At 52.3% G+C, this 20,215-nt stretch overlaps 1 protein-coding gene across 1 annotated transcript in view; it reads left to right on the top strand.

Annotated features, from left to right (window-relative positions):
* Nucleotides 1-17,904, top strand: part of DOPEY2 (dopey family member 2) — a 61,534-nt gene extending 43,630 nt beyond the window's left edge. The window contains exons 21-34 of the mRNA XM_012730877.1: nucleotides 6,597-6,745; nucleotides 7,942-8,046; nucleotides 8,414-8,480; nucleotides 10,072-10,216; nucleotides 11,773-11,852; nucleotides 12,006-12,115; nucleotides 12,195-12,341; nucleotides 13,407-13,468; nucleotides 13,730-13,858; nucleotides 14,101-14,237; nucleotides 14,813-14,868; nucleotides 15,396-15,518; nucleotides 16,842-16,962; nucleotides 17,265-17,904. Coding sequence (XP_012586331.1) covers nucleotides 6,597-6,745; nucleotides 7,942-8,046; nucleotides 8,414-8,480; nucleotides 10,072-10,216; nucleotides 11,773-11,852; nucleotides 12,006-12,115; nucleotides 12,195-12,341; nucleotides 13,407-13,468; nucleotides 13,730-13,858; nucleotides 14,101-14,237; nucleotides 14,813-14,868; nucleotides 15,396-15,518; nucleotides 16,842-16,962; nucleotides 17,265-17,510 — 1,677 coding nt within the window. The 3' untranslated portion in view covers nucleotides 17,511-17,904. The remainder of the gene's footprint in view (nucleotides 1-6,596; nucleotides 6,746-7,941; nucleotides 8,047-8,413; nucleotides 8,481-10,071; nucleotides 10,217-11,772; nucleotides 11,853-12,005; nucleotides 12,116-12,194; nucleotides 12,342-13,406; nucleotides 13,469-13,729; nucleotides 13,859-14,100; nucleotides 14,238-14,812; nucleotides 14,869-15,395; nucleotides 15,519-16,841; nucleotides 16,963-17,264) is intronic.
* The last annotated feature ends 2,311 nt before the right edge of the window (nucleotides 17,905-20,215 follow it).

The following is a 20,215-nucleotide window of genomic DNA, read 5'->3' on the forward strand; positions in this document are numbered from 1 at the left end:
TGAGGCTGTGAGACCTCCATTCTCTTTGGTTTTAGTCAGGAGCTAAAGGAAACAGCTATTCGAAGTTTTTTGTGGTTCCATATAAATCTCACTAATTTATATGGAATCAGTATTTGTTCTATTTCTTTGAAGAATGTCATTGAGACTTTTATTGGGATAGCATTAAATCTGTAAATTGCTTTTAGTAGGATGGCCATTTTAATAATGTTACTTTTTATAATCCATGAGCAGGGGATGTCTTTCCATTTCTTGGTGTCGTCTTGGATTTCTTTTAACAGTGCTTTATAATTTTCTTTGCATAGATCTTTTACCTCTTTTGTTAGGTTTATTCCCAAGTATTTGATTTTTTTTTTTAATTGTAAAGGGGATGGCTTATTGATTTCCACTTCTTCTGACTGATTGTGTATAGGAAGGCTACTGACTTTTGTGTATTGATTTTATATCCTTCTACTTTACTAAACTGGTTAATTGTTCTGATTAGTTTATCTATGAAGTTTTTAGGGTTTCCATGTAAATTATCATGTCATCTGCAAATAAAGATAGTTTTACTTCTTCTTTCCCTATTTGGATTCCTTGTATGTCTTTTCCCTGTCTTACTGCTCTGGCTATGACTTTCAGTACTATGTTGAAGAGCAATAGTGATAATGGACATCCTTGTCTTATTCCTGATCTTAAAGGAAAGGCTTTCAGCTTTTCTCCATTGAGGATAATACTGGCTGTGGGTTCGGCACATATGGCTTTTATTATGTTTAGGTACGTTCCTTCTATTCCAAGAATTGCAAGGGCCTTTATCATAAATGGACGTTGAGCTTTGTCACATTTCTTCTCTGCATCTATTGATGTGATTATGTGGATTTCATTTTTCTGTTGGTGGATGTGATGTATGATAATTATTGATTTGCAGATGTTGAACCATCCTTGTGCCCCTGAAATAGAGCCCATTTGGCCTCGTGTCTTATTTTTATGCATTGTTTGACTCTGTTAGCTAAGGTTTTATTGAGGATTTTTGCGTCAGTGTTCATTAAGGAGATTGGTCTGAAGTTTTCATTTTTTGTGTTGTCTTTGTTAGCTTTTGATATTAGTGTGATGTAGGCTTCATAGAATGTATCTGGTAGTATTCCTTCTTTCTCGATTTTTTTCTAATGCATTTGTGCAGAATAGACACTAGTTCATTTCTGAATGTTTGGTAAAGTTCATTTATAAATCCATCTGGTCTTGGCCTTTTTATTCTTGGATTCTTGGGGAGAGTTTTAATTACTGCTTCAATTTCACTGCTTGTAATTGGCCTGTTTAGTTGTTCTATTTCTGTATCTATCTTTGGATGATTCTAAAGTTGTAGGAATTTGTCCATCTTGTCTATATTGTTGAACTTGTTTGCATATAGCTGTTCGTAATATTCTCTGATTATTCTTTTGATTTCTTCTATGTCTATTGTGATTTCTCCTCTTTCATTTATGGTCCTGTTTACTTGTGCTTTCTCCTGTCTTTTCTTTGTGAGTCTGGCTAGAGGTTTGTCTATTTTGTTTACGTTTTCAAAGAATCAACTTTTGGCTTCATTGATTTTTTTGGATTGTTTTCCAAACTTCTATTTCATTTATTGCTGCTTTGACTTTTATTATTTCCTGACTTCTACTGGCTTTGGGTTATTTTGTTCTTTTTCCAGTTCTTTAAAGTGGGGGGTTAGGTTGTTTCTTTGAGATGTTTCTTGTTTCTTTAGATATTGTTATGTATTTTCCTCTTATAACTGCTTTTAATGAGTCCTATAAGTTTTGGAGACTTGTGTCCTCATTGTCCTTCTTCTCAAGGTACTTTTTAATTTCTTCTTTATCCATTGGTCAAATGATAGTGTGGGGTTGAGTCTCCACGGAGTAGGAGGGTTTCTTGCCTTTCTTCACATGGTTTATTTCTAGTTAAATTCCTTCATGGTCAGAGAAGATAGTTGGTATGATTTCAGTCTTACTGTATCTATTGATATTTATCTTGTGTCCAAGACAAGTATGTGATCAATCCTTGAGAATGATCCATGAGGATTTGAGAAAAGTGTGTACTCAGATTTTTTGCAATATTCTATAGATGTCTGTTAGACCCATGAGGTCTCGTTTCTTGTTTAGAGCTTAGTGTCCTGTCCTTACTTATTTTTGTCTTGTTAATCTGTCCACTGTTGAGAGTGGTGTATTGAAATCTCCTACTGCATATGTAATTTCTCTAATTCACGTTTTCATAGCTGATAAGTTTCCTGATATATTTTGGTGCTCCTTCATTTGGTGCATATATGTTGATGAGTGTTAAGTCTTCTTGCTATATTGTCCCCCTTAGTCATAACGTAGAGGCTGTCTGTGTGTGTGTGTGTGTCTCTCTCTCTCTTTTTTTTTTTAAGATTTATTTATTTATACATACAGAACTGGGGTACAAACCAGAGGTGCAGGGGTGGTGGGAGGATTCACCAGAGACAGAGCAGAGAGCAGAACAGGCAGATCAACAAGGTACACTGCTTAGGGGAGCAGTGGGAGGGTGGGAGAGGTTTGCCGAGCCATGAGGATCACTTCTGGGGCGGGGATTGAACTTGCACTGATGTGGCTGCAGTCAGCTTGCAGAGCTGTATCCTAACCCGTTGTGCCACCAGGGAGGGTCCCTCTGTGTCTCTTTTAACCTTTTTTAGTTTGAAGTCTGTTTTATCTGATACAAGTATAACTATTCTGGCCTCCATTTTTGGTCCATTTGGTTGTAGGACTGTTTTCCATCCTTTTACTTTCTATTTATTTTTATCTTTTGCAATTGGATGTGTTTCCTGGAGATAGCAAAAGATTGGGTTCTGTTTTTTAATCCAGCCTGCAACTCTGTCTTTTTATTGATGAGTTTAAGCCGTTTACATTTAGAGTTAATACTGATACTTTAGCATCTATATTTACCATTTTGTTGGTCTTTTTGTGCTTTTATTTCTTATTTTGATCATACTCATCCCTCTGTTGGCTTTGGCTTAAGGGTATCTTGTAGTATTTTTTGGAGTTGGGTTTTGTTGTGGCAAAATTACAGTTTCTGTTTGTCTGAGAATGTCCTTATTTTTTCTTCATAGAGGAAGGAGAGCTTTGCAGGATTAAGTATTCTTGGTTGGCATTTGATGTCTGAGAGTTTGTTGAGAATGTCCCTCCATTCTCTTCTGCCCGTATTATTTCTTCAGAGAAGTCTGATGGCAGTCTGATTGGTTTTCCTTTATAGGTTGTTTCTTCCCTCTTGCCAACTTCATTATTATCTCCTTGTCCTCAATTCTTGGGAGCTTTACTGTTATATATCTTGATGTATTTCTCCTTTCATCATGGAAGTTTGGTGTTCTTGTTTTTTGTATGTCTGTTTTCATCTCCTTCAAACTTGGGGAGTTCTTTTCAACAATCTGAGTATTTTCTCAATTCCTTGGCCTTTCTCCTCACCTTCTGGGAGACCTATATAATTCTTATATTTCCGTTCCTCATGGTGTCAGATAGCTCTTGAAGTGTTCCTTCATCCTTTTTACTTCTCTTTTCTTCTCTATTTTGATTCTTTTTACTTCTGTGTCTTCGAGAATACTGATTCATTCTTCCATTTCATCTATTCTGTTTTCATTGCTTTTCTAAGAATTCTTTATCTCCTCCAGTAATCTTTTAATCTCCTGCATTCCTTTTATTTCCCTTTTTAAGGTCTTCAGTTCAGGGTAGAGATGCTAAATTTCCTTAGGTTTCTTTAACGCACTAAAAGAGTTTTTATACTGAGTGATAGGTGATCAGGTGCAGTATTACTAGGTCAAAGGATATACACTTTTCTAGCTTTTATTAGCTTCCCAAACCCACTCGGTGCCTGACCTTGCAGGGCAGTGGGCTTTAGAACCTTCCTACTGTCCCAGGCACTTCTCTTTGCAGGTCCCTGTGTCTGCCTCTGTGTCATCTTGGAAAGCATTCCTAGGCCCAAGAGGCCATTGCTATTTAAATATTCATGTCTTAAAGCTGAAAGTTTTCACTTTAATATAGTGAAAAAGCAAGGATGCCCACTGCAACCACTTTTGTTTAATACAGTGTTAGAGGCTTTAGCTAGAGCAGTAAGACAACAGGAAATCAAAGGAATCCAGTCTGGAAAAGAAGTGAGACTGTCAATACTTGCAGATGAGATGCTATCTATAGAAAACCCTATACACACCACCAAAAAGCTGTTAGAAACAGTGGATGTATTCAACAAAGAGGCAAGTTACAAAATCCATAGCATTTGTATACAGAAATAAGAAAAATGAAGAGAATGGTTCCATTCACAATCGCGTCAAAAGATTCAGATGCCTCAAAATTGACTTACCCCAAGGAGGGGAAGGACCAATCACAGGTTACAAGAGGATGTAAATTTAGGTCATGACATGAGATGATAGAAAAACATCACATGTTCATGGGTGATGAGAATCAATACAATCACTGTACTGCTCAAGCGGTATGTAAGGCAGACAGGTGGACAGGTCATTCTTACCTACTTTAGTGAATGGAGTTGGTCACTTTTGCATGTGGCCTCCACTTTGCCCCGCACCACTTGTTAAGGAGGTTTCCCACTTCCCGTGCATGCTTGCGGCGCCTTCACCATGAGCTAAGTATTGATATGTGCATGGACTAGTTCTAGAACTTCAGCTCTGTTCCCTCAATCCGTGTGCTGTTTAGATGCCAGTACTGCAGTCTTTTTAGTATGTTGCTTTGCAGTATAGTTTACAATAAGGTATCGTGACACCAGTTTCTCTCCTTTTCTCTCAAGTTCTCAAAAGCGATCCTGAGATGGTTCCATATAAATTCTAACATTTTGTGCTCAGTTTCTTTGAATACTGTAGTTGCTACTTTGAGGGGGAGTGTATTAACTATTTATCACTTTGGTAGGACAGTCATTTTGGAACAAAAATTTTCAGGCCTCTTGGATCAGAACATTTGGTTCATTTCCCAGAATGAGATGACTTGCAGCAATGATTTCTTCAGATAAATTTTCTGGGCCTTTCTCTGGCCTTCTGGGACCTCGATGATATAGGTGTTACTTCTCTTTAGGTTACCGCCAAGGACCTTACACAGCTTCCTTTTTTAAATTCGCGTTTCTCTTTGTTGTTTCTGTCTGTTCTCTATTGCTGTGCTTTCAAGCTCTCTAGCTCTCTTTACTGCCTGCCTTTGTCTACTACTGAGGGCCTCCGTTACATTTTTTTATTTGGATTATAGTATTTTTAGAAATATTATTTCTACTTGTAATAGTCTCATATTTCCTCCATCTGTATTTTGTTTCTATTTTTCATCATCCATTATTTTACTTTAATTCAGCAAACATAGCTGCTACTGTAAACTCCTCTTCAGGCACCTTTCACAATTCTACTGAGCTGAGACTCCTCTCAGGGCTTCTCTGCTGGTGCATTTGTGATGTGTTCTTCTGTCTCTTCGTGTTTGGTTCCTATGGGTTGCAATAGGGACTTTCCTTTTCTTAATAAATTGGCTTTCTAGGCCTCTTCTCAAAAAGCTGCATATGATCCTAGGCTTGGTGCTCAGGGTCTTTGAGCTGCTTGTTATTTCCCAGTCAGATGGCCGGGGCCTTGATTCCCCCGAGTCTGAGGAAGGGACCCGGGAGGTGCTGTCACGCACCACTCCCCCAGCTGCCAGGAGGGCTTGTGGCCTTTCACTTGGTACACAGATACCCATGACAGCAGCTAACCACGAAGATGCCACAGGGAGTGCAGCCCTTGTGTCTCAGGCGTGGGGAGCTGCCCCCATGTGGAGAGAGGTCCCCCTGTCGCAGGGAGATGCCCTGACACGGGGAGCTGCCCCCCTGATGCGGGGAGACGCCCCTGACGTGGGGAGCTGCCCCCCTGATGCGGGGAGAGGCCCCTGACGCGGGGAGAGGCCCCTGACGCGGGGAGATGCCCCCCCTGACGCGGGGAGATGCCCCCCCTGACGCGGGGAGAGGCCCCTGACGCGGGGAGATGCCCCCCCTGATTCGGGGAGATGCCCCCCTGATTCTGGGAGACGCCCCTGACACGGGGAGAGGCCCCTGCAGCACTGCTGGCTCAGACGGCTACCACCCTCCCGTCTCGCCCCTTCACATTACTGATTCCCCCAAGTGTCTGCACCTTCTATTCTCATGTTGGGGTTAAAAAAAACAAAAACAAAAACAGATCTTGTCCGGCTGGCTGGTTTTTGGCCATTCAACCATAAAATTTCATTTTGTGGTTAGTTTTGTTAGTTAGCTCAATTTCTGTGACTTCTACAAATCACCTTCTGCTGGTCAAGGGGAACAGCTTGCCCTGAAGCCCCAGCCACCTGGGGTGGGGAGCGCTGAGGTGGGCTTGAGGGGCTCCTTAGTGAGGCCGGGAGTTGGGTTTTATTGACTCTTGTCTCGGAGTCGTGGGCATTCAGGGGCCCGTGTCATGAGGGCAGGTTGCTCTTCGCCACACGTTGCCCGGATCCTTGTTAACGGTCTGGAGTGGATGCCAGACAGGGAAGTCTGCTGAGCGCAGAAATACCGAGACACCCCCTCCACTCGCCTGCTTTCGGGACGCTCAGGTGACACTTCTACCTCTTTTTCGTCTCGTATCTGAAAGCTCCTTGGGCTGAAACATTCGCCTTCTTAGAAGACGGAGCCTGCCTTGTTATGTATCTGAATTCCTCTTGGCCTTTTTCCTACCGACGCGGAGTCACGGGCTTCATTTTCATTTCCAGAAGTCGCCCCTGGTGGACATCCCGGTGCTGCAGTTCTGCTATGCTTTCATCCAAAGGTAACGCCGTCGGCCCTTCTCACGGGGATAACTCGGGGGGGCTGCTGCAGAGCGTCCGGCGTGGGCGCGTGCTGTGCCGCTCCCCGAGGCCTGGCGGTGCCCAGCTGAGCTGCTTTTGTCTTCTCTGGAGATCTGACCTGGCATTAACTTCCACATGCTCAACACTTTATGTCAGCAGAGCTTTAGAGGGGCCTGATAAACGTTAAGAAGTAGCTAGCATGTCACTGGTTGTGATAACAACAAAAATTAAAAACCTGTCCGAGACCTTTACAGCAGGAGACAGGGTGCTTGGGGCCCCCCTCTTCTGCTGGGTTGGCAGCTTGACCCCTCCCACGCCAGCAGCCTCGGGACAGGAGGCACGGCAGCAGACTGCACAGGTGCTTCTCCGAGAGGAAGGGGAGATGGCTTGGGCTCGCTGCAGCAGTGAGGGGTCACAGACCACCCAGGGGTGCCTGGAGCTCCCGGAGTCTCACAGGAATAGCTCCGGCAACTAGGCAGCTTCCGAGGCCAGCCCAGGCCGCCTGCCCCAGATGCCCACTGCACGCCCTGAAGCTGCAGGCAGGTAGAGCCAGGCGCGCAGACCCGCAGGACCGTGGTCTGGGAGCCGTGCAGAGCTGCAGAGCAGCGATCCCTCCACCCTCGTCATCGCTGCAGCTCTTGCTCCAGGAGCTGAGGTGAGCTGCTGTGCTGGCAGCACGGTACCTGTGGTCACGCCGGCAGCAGCGCCCGTATCAGAGAGACGCAGCTGAGGCCACTCAGCCGAGGTTGCGCACCAGGCCCGGGTGTGCCGCCCGGGTGGGCCGCCCTCCCAGATCTCGTCCCCCCGCAAGCCTGGCCCGAGAGCCCTGGAGAGCAGCTCTGGGCGGGTGACCCCTGACCTTACCTTTGCTCCTCCGCCCCTGTGGCCCTGTTACAACACCGGGAGCGCAGACGCTCAAGGACAAGGGCTCCCTGCAGCCTTTCAGTTAGGGACCAGGAGGCCAAGGCCTCTGACCCACGGCGCAGGCCCCGGGTCATGCGGACACACTTTGGCCTGTGCACACGCACGTACTTCAACAGGAAGAAATAGGTGGGTCGGACTTGCCGGCTTCCCTTCCACGCTCCAGCCCCGGGGCAGAAAAGGAGCTACTGAATAAACGCTTTTGTACTGACCTGCTCATGGTTGGGTATTTTTTTCTGTGTGGTTTTTCAAACAGGCTCCCAGTGACTGCCCTGCAGGCGGACTCTGCTTCTCTGCTGGCCGTGTTGAAGGAGTCAGTGCAGCTGAACCTGGCTCCCCCTGGCCACTTCCTGCTCCTCAGGTAGGGGACCCCACGTTCGCAAGGTGCTTGTTATTTTCTGCAGGAATGTATTTTTGTTTCTGCAGCATCTTTTTTTAAGATTAATTTATTATGCATAGAAGACCTGGGGTGTTGGCCGGAGGTGCGAGGCGGGAGGGGAATGAGAAGATTCACCAGAAACAAGTGGGGAGCAGAACAGGCAGATCTACTGAAATCCACTGCTGAGGGGAGCAGCGGGGAGCCGGGAGGGGTCTGCTCTGCCCTGTGGGTCACTCCCTGGCCGGGGCTCGAACTCAGGCCATAGAGATAAAGTGCTGAGACTAACCCCTGCGCCACCAGGGAGGCCTGCTGCAGTGCTCCTGGTCTGAAGGTGATTGTCTCTCCACAGCATGCTGAATGACTTTGTCACGAGAACTCCCAACCTGGAAAGCAAGAAGGATCAGAAAGATCTGCAGGTCTGTCTGGCGGTGTCATGTAAGCTGGCGGCTGCAGCCAGCTTTCCCTTCCCAGGGGTCTCGCAGGTAGCAAGCACTGGTTGGGGTAGAGAGCGTGCATTAGCGCCCAGGTGGGACCCCCATAACTGCCTGCGGAGGCCTCCACGGCCTCAAGCCGATCTCCTTGAGGCGCCGTGTGTCGGGCAGGAGCCGTCTGCTGTGCAGTTGGCAAGACGCTCGCCCCCACTTGCCAGATGAGGGGGGCTGGCCTTCAGTGTAGCAGGGATGATAAATCTCCATCCATGGTCTTGCTTCTACGGCTCTTTCTTCCTTCTCCCCGCCTTGGTAGGGAGGAAATCCATACTCCTGGGAAGTTTGCAGAATTTGGAAAACTAAAAGTAAAGCCCGCCCCCTCCCGCCTCCCCTTGCCCCGTGGACAGTCTCCCGGGAGCAGGAGCATGCCTGCACGAGTCAGATAAAGAGGGGCCAGTGCTGCCTTTGATCACTGCTGGAGAGCTTGGTCTCCTGGCTCCATGTTACGGCTTTGATGCTCTCACTGCTGGCTGTGCATGGCCTGGTGGTGGCGAAAGGGAAGGGCTCCCCACCCCCGATTCTGAAGCGCCGCCATAGTGAGAACATCCAGGCGGCTGGTTGGTCTCCACTTGCAGTGAGGAAAGCGCCATTAAGAGCCAGCCCCTGACCGCCCCCTGCAGCTCACGCCCCAGCTAACGCCTCGTGGCCTGCAGCCGGTGGCATTACGCCACTTGTAGCCAGCACACGTCTCCTCAGCACCTTTGGGGGCCAGGTGGGCCCCTGCTGCTCGCCCACACGCCCCAGGTTCAGCTCTAAGTTCCAGGGTCACCAGACACCTCTGCTCCGTCCGCTTTCTGCATGCGACCTGCCTCCCCCTAACCCCCCCAGCTGCCCTCAGGCGCCACACCGCTCCCAGGTGCCCGCTCCCTGGCTCCACACAACGTGCACTGGCCCTGGGAGTGGCCTCAGGGCTCCTGTCCTCGGTGTCGAGGACCCCGAGCGCTCACCTGTGACACCTGACGGTGCTGCTGAGAAGCCGCAGCGTCTGGCCCTTACCTGGTGCTCCGCCAGCTTCCTTCCCTGGGGTGCTCCTGCTGCGAGGACCCGCACCTCACCCTCCCAGGCAGTGTGGATAATGTTGCTTTTTGTTGCGCCACTGAACGGCATGCTTCTAGCAAGCACCCAGGGCCCTAAGAAACCAGGACGCGAGCCTGGGGGTGCCCTGCCTGGGGACACCGTGCGAGCGCTGACTTCCTGCCTGCTTGCTGCATCGGCGGGCGGTGCCACAAGCCATGTGAGCGCCCGGATGTGGCTCGCCAGGGAGGGGCGTGCTGTGCAAGGGGTGTGAAATGCACGCTGGTTTCAGAGATGTAGCACAGAAAAGAAAGGCCGACGCGCGCTAGTGACTTAGGTGCCTCGCGTGACGACAGTCCTGTCCGCGTGCCTCGGTTACCTTTCAGGGCGGTTCCTAGAAGGCGGCCTCTGCGGCCCGCATGGGCTGCGTCACGCGTCGCCAACAGCTGCTTGTACACTTCAGGTGCTTTTTACCGACTTCCTCTCCTTTCCTCCTCATGCTCAGGAAGTCACTCAAAAGATCCTGGAAGCCTTGGGAAACATCGCTGGCTCGTCCTTGGAACAAACCAGCTGGCTAAGCAGAAACCTGGAAGTGAAGGCCCAGCCCCAGCTCCCTCTGGAGGGGTCTGATGCTGAGGACGACCTGAACGGTAGGTGCGGGAGGGCCGGAAAGCAGCCCCGTGGCCAGCTGCTGGGGCTCCGGGTCCTCTCGGCAGGACGGCCTGGAGGAGGAGGCCACAGAGAGGTCGGAGGAGGCCCAGGCTACCCAGAGAGCCTGGCGGTCCACGTCGACTTGGCAGGAAAATTAAACAAGTCCTCGGCTTCCAGCTTCCCCCCAGTCCGAACTAGGTGATGAGTGATGATTGGAAGGCGTGGCCACCCACTGCCCCCCCCGCACCCCCCAATCCACAGTTTTAAGAAATGGGGAAAATCAGAAGCCTTGAAGGAACAAGATGCCCCAGCCCAGCCTGCTCTAAGGCGCTGGCAGAGCCTGAGGCGACAGATGGACCCCTGTCGGCCTCCGTCCCAGCTCCCTGCCACCAGGTGGATGGACTGCTCACCTCTCTGTCCCCCAAAGAGCCCCTAGACCTTGTCCCGGGCCCCTGCCGCTCCAGGACAGAACTGTGTCTTTGGTAAAGGATTTTCTTTTAGATGTATTTGTTTATCTGTGCACACAAGAGCTGGGATATAGGTCGGCGGTGTGGGGGTGAGAGGACTCACCAGACAGAGTGGGGAGCAGAACAGGTTGACTGAAAGGGCGTTGCAGAGGCCCTCCCCGGCCGGGGATGCAACTCGTGCTGCAGCCTGATGGCTTCACTGCCGCTGCGCTTTAACCCCTTGTGCCACCGGGGAAGCCCAGGTAAAGGTTTTGAAGTGAATATAGTCAAAAATGAGAAGGCAGAGAAGAGAACACGGGTGTCAGTGTCCTGGGCTAGTGACGCATAGTGACAAAACTGACGTGTCCTGTCACTGCATGGACTTTCTTACTACGATGGGGCTGTCCACTGAGAAGTGTTGCTGGTCATCCAAGGAGGGGCGAAAAGTGAGAGCTGGAGGTTGGGAAAGACCTGTGGCACCCGGAGCCCGTGGCGGGGTACCGGGGCCTCCGCGGTAGACCAGTGTGGTTGGGCTGCTGCAGGCCACCGAGCTGCGGAAACCCTCAGGCGTGACGTGGGCTTAGCCAGCAGCGCATTTTCGTCGATGAGGACTCAGAAGCAGGAGCCGAAGCGGTCAGCGGGGTGGCGAGGTGGGGCACACGAGGTGTAGGTGGAGAGAAGGGGAGGCCGCAGTTGCTGAGCAGCCGGTGAGCCCCGGGGGGCGAAGGGTCAGAGGCCTGTGCGGGGATTCAGACAGGTCTGGGAGGGAGTGAGCAGGAGAGACCGGACACGCTCAGAGGAGGCTGCTGGACGCGGGAGGCCGAGGCCCAGATGGGGGTGCTGGGTGGCCAGCGGGCCAGACAGCGTGCCGGAAGGGCGGCGCCAGGAGCTCACGGCCAGGACAGCCCCAGCCGGAGGCCGGGAGCGCTGAGGACGGCGGAGCTGGGAGCAGGCTGCGGTGGCTGTTGGCTGGCCACGCGCCCGGCCCTGTGGCTGCAGCTCAGCCTGTGGACGGAGCACCCGCCACGCCACAGGCTGAGGAAGGGCGTGGCCCAGGGCGCCTTCACGGGCTGAGTCGGGCGGTCAGCGCTGACCCTCTCTGTTGGCAGAGGCCGCCGCCACGTCAGCCATGGTGTCCGCGTCCACGCCCTCGGTGTACAGCACGCAGGCCCTCGCCCTCCTGGCGGAGGTAAGTGCACATGCTGCAGCCACCTGCCGGGGCTGGCAGAGGGCGGTCTGTGCTGGCCTCCGGCTGCCCCTGGAGGGCTCTTCTGGGGTCTCCGTGAGGACCCGGTGGCGGCGTCTCGCGGCTGCAGACCCGATCCTGGCGGTCTCGTTGCAGACCCTGGCCTCTCTCCTGGACATGGTGTACCGAAGCGACGAGAAGGAGAAGGCTGTGCCCTTGGTCTCCCGCTTGCTTTACTACGTTTTTCCTTACTTGCGCAACCACAGGTGAGTGGCCGTGTCCTCACTGAATGCACCGATTTTCCCGTCTCCGACCGTGGCCCTTGACGCCCGCCTCTCCCCCCAGGGCCTGCAACATCCCCAGCTTCCGGGCGGGCTCCCAGCTGCTGAGCTCCCTGAGCGGATACGCCTACACCAAGCGGGCCTGGAAGAAGGAGGTCCTGGAGCTGTTCCTGGACCCCGGCTTCTTCCGCATGGACACGTGCTGCTCAGAGTACGTGGCGCCGCCCGGGCCAGTGCGGCCGGCCCTGAGGGGGAGACGGGGGCGGAGCGCGTCCAGGCGGGACATCCCCAGCTCAACAGATTCCCCGTCAGGGGTGTGGCCGGCACCCTGGTCTCACAGTCATAACGTGTCGGTCGGACATCGAGGTGGCAACGTGCTTGTCCCTGTCTGGGCCTCACTGCCGGCCTCTTCAGCCCCCGCAGCAGGCCAGGCCCAGGGTGGGCAGTGGACATGCGTGGACACAGGTGTGAGCTGTCCTTCCTGGGCCTTCTCCTTGAAGGCCAGCAGTGCCCCTGGGTGACTGCCCTGGCCTGACAGGCCCTGACTGGTGGCGGGCAGAGGCGGCGCCGGGCGGCTCTTCATCCAGCCTGCGTGCCCACCCTCACACCAGAACCCTGTCACGTCTGACCTGTAGCTCCATTGCCTTTTGGGGGCCCAGTGAAGGCCAGTGGTGTTTGTGTTCACTGGCCCTCACTTCTCGTCAACAGAAGTGCATGTGCATCAACCTGGGTGGGCACATTCAGGAGAGACTCTGGATCCCACCAAAGTACCTGGCCAGCTGCTGTTGGCTTTCTTTAGAAAGATCTGTTCATCTGTGCACGCAAGAACTGGGTACAGGCCAGAGCGTGGGGGGTGGCGGTGAGAGGAGTCACCAGAGACAGAGCGGGGAGCAGAACAGGCGGGTCCGCTGAAACCCACCGCTGAGGGGGCAGCGGGGAGACGGGAGGGGCCTGCCGCGGCCTGGGTCCCTCCCTGGCCGGGATCGAACTCGTGCTGCAGCGGCTGCCGACAGCCTCAGAGTGCTGGGACTCACCCCCTTGCCCCAGAGAGGCCTCAGCTGCTCTTTGCATTTGCAGTGAGAGGGGACTGCGCCCACCCACGTCTTCGTCCCTCGTACTAAGCTGTAAGTGGGAAGTGTGTACTCAGTCCTCTGTGTGCTCTGTTCACGCACCCACTTCAGAACGCATTGCTCGTCAATCCTACAGGGGCTGTTCTTGTGTGGATGCTTTTGATCAAATCCTCATTCTTTAATTTTGGGTTTTTTTTAATGCCCAGTTGGAAGGCCATCATCGACCATCTCTTGACCCATGAGAAAACGACATTCAAAGACTTAATGAGTAAGTCCCATGTCGCGTGCACAGAGGTCACACCCCGGGACCTGGCCGCGTCGTCGGCTGTTAGCAGAGAGATGCTTAAGTGGCGATAAGCTGCCGTGACTGGTGTCCTACCAGTGAGTCTCCAGGACAGCGTTTCCACAGACAAATGTGCAGATGGCCGCGCTCGCCCTCAGTCACGGTCAGGGCGTCCCCGGGGCAGTCACCCCGCGGCACCGGCGTGCGGCTCTCACTGAGTGCCCTTGCTGTCGGTGTGTGTTCCAGACATGCCCAGCAGCTCCTTGAAGCTGTTCTCAGGCGTCTCGCAGAAAGCCATGCTGCTCAAGCGCCAGGCCTTCGCCGTCTTCAGTGGAGAGCTGGACCAGTACCACCTCTACCTCCCCCTGATACAAGGTAGGACGGCCGGCCGGCCCGCGCCAGGATGGCCGGGCTGCCCGCGGGCGGCGGGGGGAGGCGCCTGCGTCCTTCCCACCGCTGGGCCCTGCACTCCCACCTCGCAGAGGGGCGCGGGGTGGACGGAGGTGCGGCCCAGGCCCCAACTGCGGCGTTGCTGGGCTGCTGTCGTGGGAAGGCAGCGGCGAGGGCCATTCCCAGACTGCGCGTTGTGTGACATCTGTAAAATCTTCTTTCCTTAGAACGCCTGGCAGACAATCTCAGAGTGGGACAGACGTCCATAGGTGCTGCCCAGATGTTTCTTTTTTTCAGAGTTCTGCTGCTAAGAATATCTCCTCAGCATTTGACTTCCCTGTGGCCAATAATGGTCTCGGAATTAGTAAGTACGGATATTTCACTCTCAAAAGCAAAGTTGGAGCTTTTCAAGGTGCTTCTCCCAGGAATAATCTCGAACTTCTTATGTAGCTGTTTTTTTTTTTAAGATAGATTGATTTATGTGTGCAAGAACTGGGATAGGCCAGAGCTGTGGGGCAGAGGTAGGGGAGAGGACTCCCCAGAGACAGAGAGGGGTGCAGAGCAGGCAGACTGACTGAAATACGCTGCTGAGGGGTCTGCGGGCAGGTCAGGAGCAGTCTGCTGCACCCTGTGGGTCACTCTCTGACTGGGGATGAGATTTGTGCTGCAGTGGCTGAGATAGCTTCACAGTGCTGGGACTTAACCCCTGCACGCCCTGTAGCTAGTTTTAACTGCCACATGTCAGATCTGATTGGCAGCACATGTCAGCCCTCGCTGAAGTGAAATCACCTCTTGTCCTGCTGCTTGATCTCGCACTGTGAGTTACTCCATCGCAGCTAGACCCCGCGTTACTCCCTGCTGTTTTCTGTGGGCTTAGTAGTCTCAGGCAGGAAGGGGCTTGCTCCGTGATAGTAACTAGCTTGTGTGTTTTCTTTTAAGATTCAGACGTTCAAACAGCTAGAAAAAGAGCTGAAGGACGCGCTTGACCCAGTGATGTGAGTAGCTACTTGTTCTGCATGAAATGAAAGCCAGCAGGGTGCCGGCGGCCGACCTGTCAGGGTTAGCTCGCATGCTCCACTGTTTCTTGTAGCACTTGTCAAGGGGTCTGTTATTTTGGTTGGTTGGTTGGTTGGTTTTTTAAAGATTTATTTTTACTTTATTAATGCATATAAGAACTGGGTGTAGGCCAGCGGTGCGAGGGGTTAGAGGGAACAAGATTCACAGAGACAGAGCCGGGGGCAGAACAGGCAGATCTACTGAAGTTGCTGAGGGGAGCAGTGGGAGGACGGAGAGGTCTGCTGCGCCCTGTGGTCACTCCCTGGCCAGATGGAGCTCAGGTGGCAGTGGCTGGCCATAGCTTGGTAGCGCGCGAACTTAACCCCTGTGCTACCAGGGAGGCCTCAGAGTCTGTTATTTTGTATGTTTCTTACAAGGAAAACCCTTCTTATGGACATTTCATAGGCAAATGTACCAGAGCAAATGTGAATGACTCATAACAAGAGTGTCTTTGCAAACTTAATAGATCTCAGCATTTCTGCGACCTAGAACACGATGAGTATATAGACCCCCACCTGTACTTGGCAGCTTGCAAGTTCTTGGACACGGCACTGTCTTTTCCACCTGACAAGATGCCCTTGTTTCAGATGTAAGTCAGAGGGGACCGTGCATCCCCGAGGAGGGGTGGCTTTTCTTTGCTTGTGAGCACTGGACCTCTGCTTTCCTGGACGGTGTGTGTGAGAGACACCTCCGCGTGGGTTCCTTATGAATTCCGCTCCCCATGTGATGGGCGGGGGTGTGTGTGGGTCTGCAGTGGGTTTTGCTCCTTCAGTGAGGATCCACTGCTGTCCTCACTAGGCCGTTTGGTGTAGGCCGTTTTGTCTGCTTTTGTCTGAGTAGACGGCACCTGCTGTCCCCACGCACTTTCCCCCGGGCTTAACTTCCATAGGCCTAACACAGCGGCTCACGCGTTTCATTTCATGCCTGGTCCCGACGCTGCTTCCGTCTGTCCCACCCCCCAGGGCGAGTCATCGTATATAAATGTTAGTGGTTAAAATCCAGATTCTCTTTAAATGCATTCCGCAAAGTGGAGGGGCCAGTCTGAAGAGCCACACGCCACACGACTCCATGATGTGACATTCTAGAAACGGCAGCGCTGGAGACAGTGAAAATGATCGGTGGCTGTTAGGCATCATGGGGGCGGGGGTGCACAATATGGACATTCAGGGCAGCAAAACTGTTCTGTGCAATCTGTAATGAGGGAGACAGGTCAACACATCCTGTCCAAACTCGCAGAACATACACCCTCAAGAGTGAACCCCTAGACAAACTGTGGACTCGAGGTGGTAGTGGCGAATCCTTGTCAGTCCAGTGGCTGTAACAAATACACCGCTGGTGGGAGTGTGGGTGGCCGGGGAGCTGGGCATCGAGGGGACAGTGGGGACCGTGGGAAACGTGTTTCTGCTCAGCTTTGCTTTAAACTTAGAAATTGTAAAAAAGAAAGTATTAGTTTTTAAAAATTGGATTCTGGTGTGTATGAATATGCACAGCAGCATTATTCATAACCAGCAAAATGTGCAGACATCCCAAATGTCCATCAGTTGCAGAATGATCCTTAACATGTGGTCTCTTCATGCAGCAAAATACTCAGAAATGATGACACTTGACAGCATTATGGGGGTGAAAGTCCCCCAGCCCCTGAGAGCACTGTGTTGTGTGACCGTTTATCTGAAATGTCCAGAGTAAAAACAATCTGCAGACAGAAAACAGACTGGTGCTTGCTTAGATCAAGGGCTGGAGGGAACTGAGGGACGACAGCTAAAGGGAGAGGGCTTCTTTCTGGGGCATTAAAAATATCCTACAGTTGAAGGTGGGGTGGGCCACACATTACGTGGGTGCGCCGGGCGGTTGGGAGCCCTCAGTCGGTTGGCGAGGGGCTTGAGCTGCCGGCCTCACCCCGTGCCCTCTCCAGCTACAGGTGGGCGTTTGTTCCGGAGGTGGACACAGAGGACCCACAGTCGGACGTGGAGGAGAAGCAGGAATGCATCCCCTACACCGTTCGGATCCTAGAACTTCTCAAGTTGAAATACGAGGTAAATGTTTTCAGTGACTGAGTCACTTCAGAATTTCTCTTCTCTGAGTGCTGAAACCGGGCGATGGTCGCACCTGTCTAGCTGCATCTGCTGGCCCTGAAGCGTCTGGGCAGCGCGCTCAGACAGATGTCCCCCTCCCCTGGAGGAAGGGCAGGGTCTGGGGGAGGGGGCTCAGGGGTAACCGCCCTCCCCCAACCCCTCACCCCAGAAGGTGCTGCAGCCCCGCCCTCAGCGCTGACACGCACCTCCCCAGCACCCATCACGCCTTGCTCAGCGGGTCGTTGTCGTGGGTTTTTTGGCAGAAAACAAATGATTTAGATGAGATCGCCACGAAGAGTGAATTTCCTCTCCTGCGCCAACAGTCTGTTGAATGCCTGGAAGAACTGATGCCATTCTTCGAGACCCTAAACTGTGCTTTTAAGACCCAAAGTAATACTGACTCCCCAAGATCCCCACCCTTAGAGTTCCCTGTGGCAGATAGCCTGAGGGTCTTGAAACTACTGGAAGAGTGTGTTGAACATGATTTTTTGGATCATCTGGAAAATTAGCTTCTAAGACTTTCAGCCAGTAATTGAGACTGCAGCAAAAACCAGGATACACAGGTGACCCTGAGGGACTTGGACTGGGCTGTGGCGTCCTCGGGCCCTGCGCCACGGACAGCCCTTCCAGGTGGAGGGAGGGCTGTGCCTGGCACTTGGGCTTGGCTGCTGGAGCAGGGGCGGGGTTGGGCCCCTCACCCACCTGGGCCAAGGGTCCGTTGTTTTGTTTCCAGACAGAAAAGGGGCTGGAGGGGGATTTCAGCAAGTCTAAGTTTTGAAAGTAAAATTCAAGTATTTTGTTGGGCCACAAAACACTTCCCTCGATGCCTTGTAATATATTTGGATCGGATTCTATATTTCTTGTTCGGTTTATGTACAGAAAATAAAATTAATATATCCCCTGGTGGTAGCACGAACTTGTAACGGGAAGTAGCCCGTTGCTCTCTGCTGAGCCGGCGTCGCCCGCTGCGTCTCTCTCCATTTGAACGTCTGGAGCCTTGTCCTTAAACTTTCTCACGTGTCCTTCGCGATGCTTATTTCGGGGCCTTATTTTAAAACGAAAGTATATTTTTTGAAAATAGCAACGGCCCTCCCATTGGCTGCAGCAGAGCGAGGCCCGCGCCACGCAGGCGCTTCGCTGCTCTCCGGCCACAGATGTCCTCAGCCCGCGCCAGCCGCAGCGTCCATTTCACACCCGAGTCACGCAGCCTGCGGCCTCTTAACGCCTGAAATTGCTGGCAGGAATCCCCTCTCTGGACTCTTCCCTTAGACTCTGCGGAGGGGAGAACAGTTTCTTTGCCACTTGGCAGACTTCACTGTTCACTGAACAGCGCTACCCCAGACGTGGCCCAGCGTGGTTCTGCTCGTCCAGCTTCTGAATGCTTCTGCTTGGGCATTTGGAGTCCGGGCTCTGCACCCCTCCACCTGGGCAGGTGCCTGCCACACCTGTCTCTGAGCTTATTTTCCAGGGGGCCCCCTCCCATGCAGACCTGATCCCCCGCCTGAGTGTGCGCACACCTGTCTTTGCTGAGACCAGGGCGCTTTGGCGTTTGCCTAACGTGTTTCTCCTAACACCCCACACACACCTGCTGGTGCGCATGCAGTACAGAGGCAGGTTGGATCACTAGCCCCTGAATAGAACCTGGGACCACAGAGCCACCCTGACCCCCTAAATAAGGGCTGAAAAGACAGAGCACCACTAGAGATGTTGTTATTTGTACAAGTGCATGTTTAAAATTACATGGAAACGGCCCTCCCTGGTGGCGCAGGGGCTAAGGCCCAGCACTGTGAGTCTGTCCACAGCCACTGCAGCACAACCTCGATTCCCGGCCAGGGAGGGACCCACGTGGCGCAGCAGGCCTCTCCTTTCTTCCCGCTACTCCCTTCAGCAGTCAGTCAATCTGTTCTGCTCCCCACTTTGTCTCTGGTGAATCCCCTCACCTATACCTCTGGCCTGTTCCCAAGTTCTTGTATGCATAAATAAAACTTTTTTTAAAAATTACATGGAAATGATGTGTTTGCAAGGGAATGACTTTTAAAACATCAGGTTTGGTCATTAAAACTTTAAATACTGGGGCCCTCCCTGGTGGCGCAGCGGGTTAAAGCACAGCACTGAGAAGCTGGATCCACTTCTGCATGAGTTCAATCCCCGCCTGCCCCGGAGGAGACCACATGGCGAGGCAGACCTCTCCTGACCCGCCCGCTGCTCCCCTCAGCAGTGTACTTCATCCATCTGCCTGTTCTGCTCCCCACTCTGTCTCTGGTGAAGCCTCTCACCCTCCGCATCTCTGGCCTGTACCCCAGTTCCATATGAATAAATAAATAAATCTTTAAAAAAAATTTTTTTTAAATACTAACTTATAAAATAAAAAAATAATTTTAAATACTAAAAGTGATGGAGGAAAGAATAGAAAACCTGAAGGAGTCATCACAAGACGCAGGCGGTGGAGGTGCAGGGGGTTAACATGACCTTGCACCCAGCCATGGAAATCAAGACCCTCAGGTACCAGCGCCTTGTCACAAGGCTTCACGCCCAAGAGATATCAGTCTGCTGCGGGGAGTGTTGGGAGCACAGACCCGAGGGTGAAGCTACAGAGACTGGGTCTATTGCCAATCTCAGTCCAGTTCCACAGAATCAGCAGCAAACAGGGCCCCCCACAGAAGAGTGAGCCCCTCCCACAGAGAAAAAGACTGTCAGGGAGTCTCCCCCCTGCCCGGGGCTCCTGCCCACCAGCTCTGCCCCTCTGCCCATGACCTGCACCTGCCAGGGCCTCTCTGCACCGACCCCCTCAGCAGAGGCCGCTCTCCTCAGGCCGCCCGCCTGGCCCACGCAGCCTCTCAGCGAACCTGCCCCTCTCAAGGCAGCTCTTCCTGCCGGCCTGTGCCTGTGCAAGTGTCCTTCTCTGCCCTTTTTCCTAATAAACCTGCTCCTTCATGTAACTAAGGTCTCTGTCTCATGGAGAAACTCGCCTGTTGCCAGTGAAAGCTCTGGGAATTCTGGGGAAACCTTTCCCAGGGTGAGCCCCAGGACCCCGCTCTCCAAACTCATCTCCAAAAACTCCATCAAAGGTACAGTTGTAACTCCTGTTACGACCGCTTGTACTGTGCGTTATACACAACTCGGGGTGAGGACATAGCCATTGCTGATTGCCAGTTCCCATCAAGGAGGGTGTGATGGGTCACTGATCCAAAATGACCACTGGGGGCCTCCCTGG

This window comes from Condylura cristata, unplaced genomic scaffold (assembly GCF_000260355.1).
Source record: "Condylura cristata isolate star-nosed mole 26May11 unplaced genomic scaffold, ConCri1.0 scaffold00003, whole genome shotgun sequence".
Taxonomy (NCBI): domain Eukaryota; kingdom Metazoa; phylum Chordata; class Mammalia; order Eulipotyphla; family Talpidae; genus Condylura; species Condylura cristata.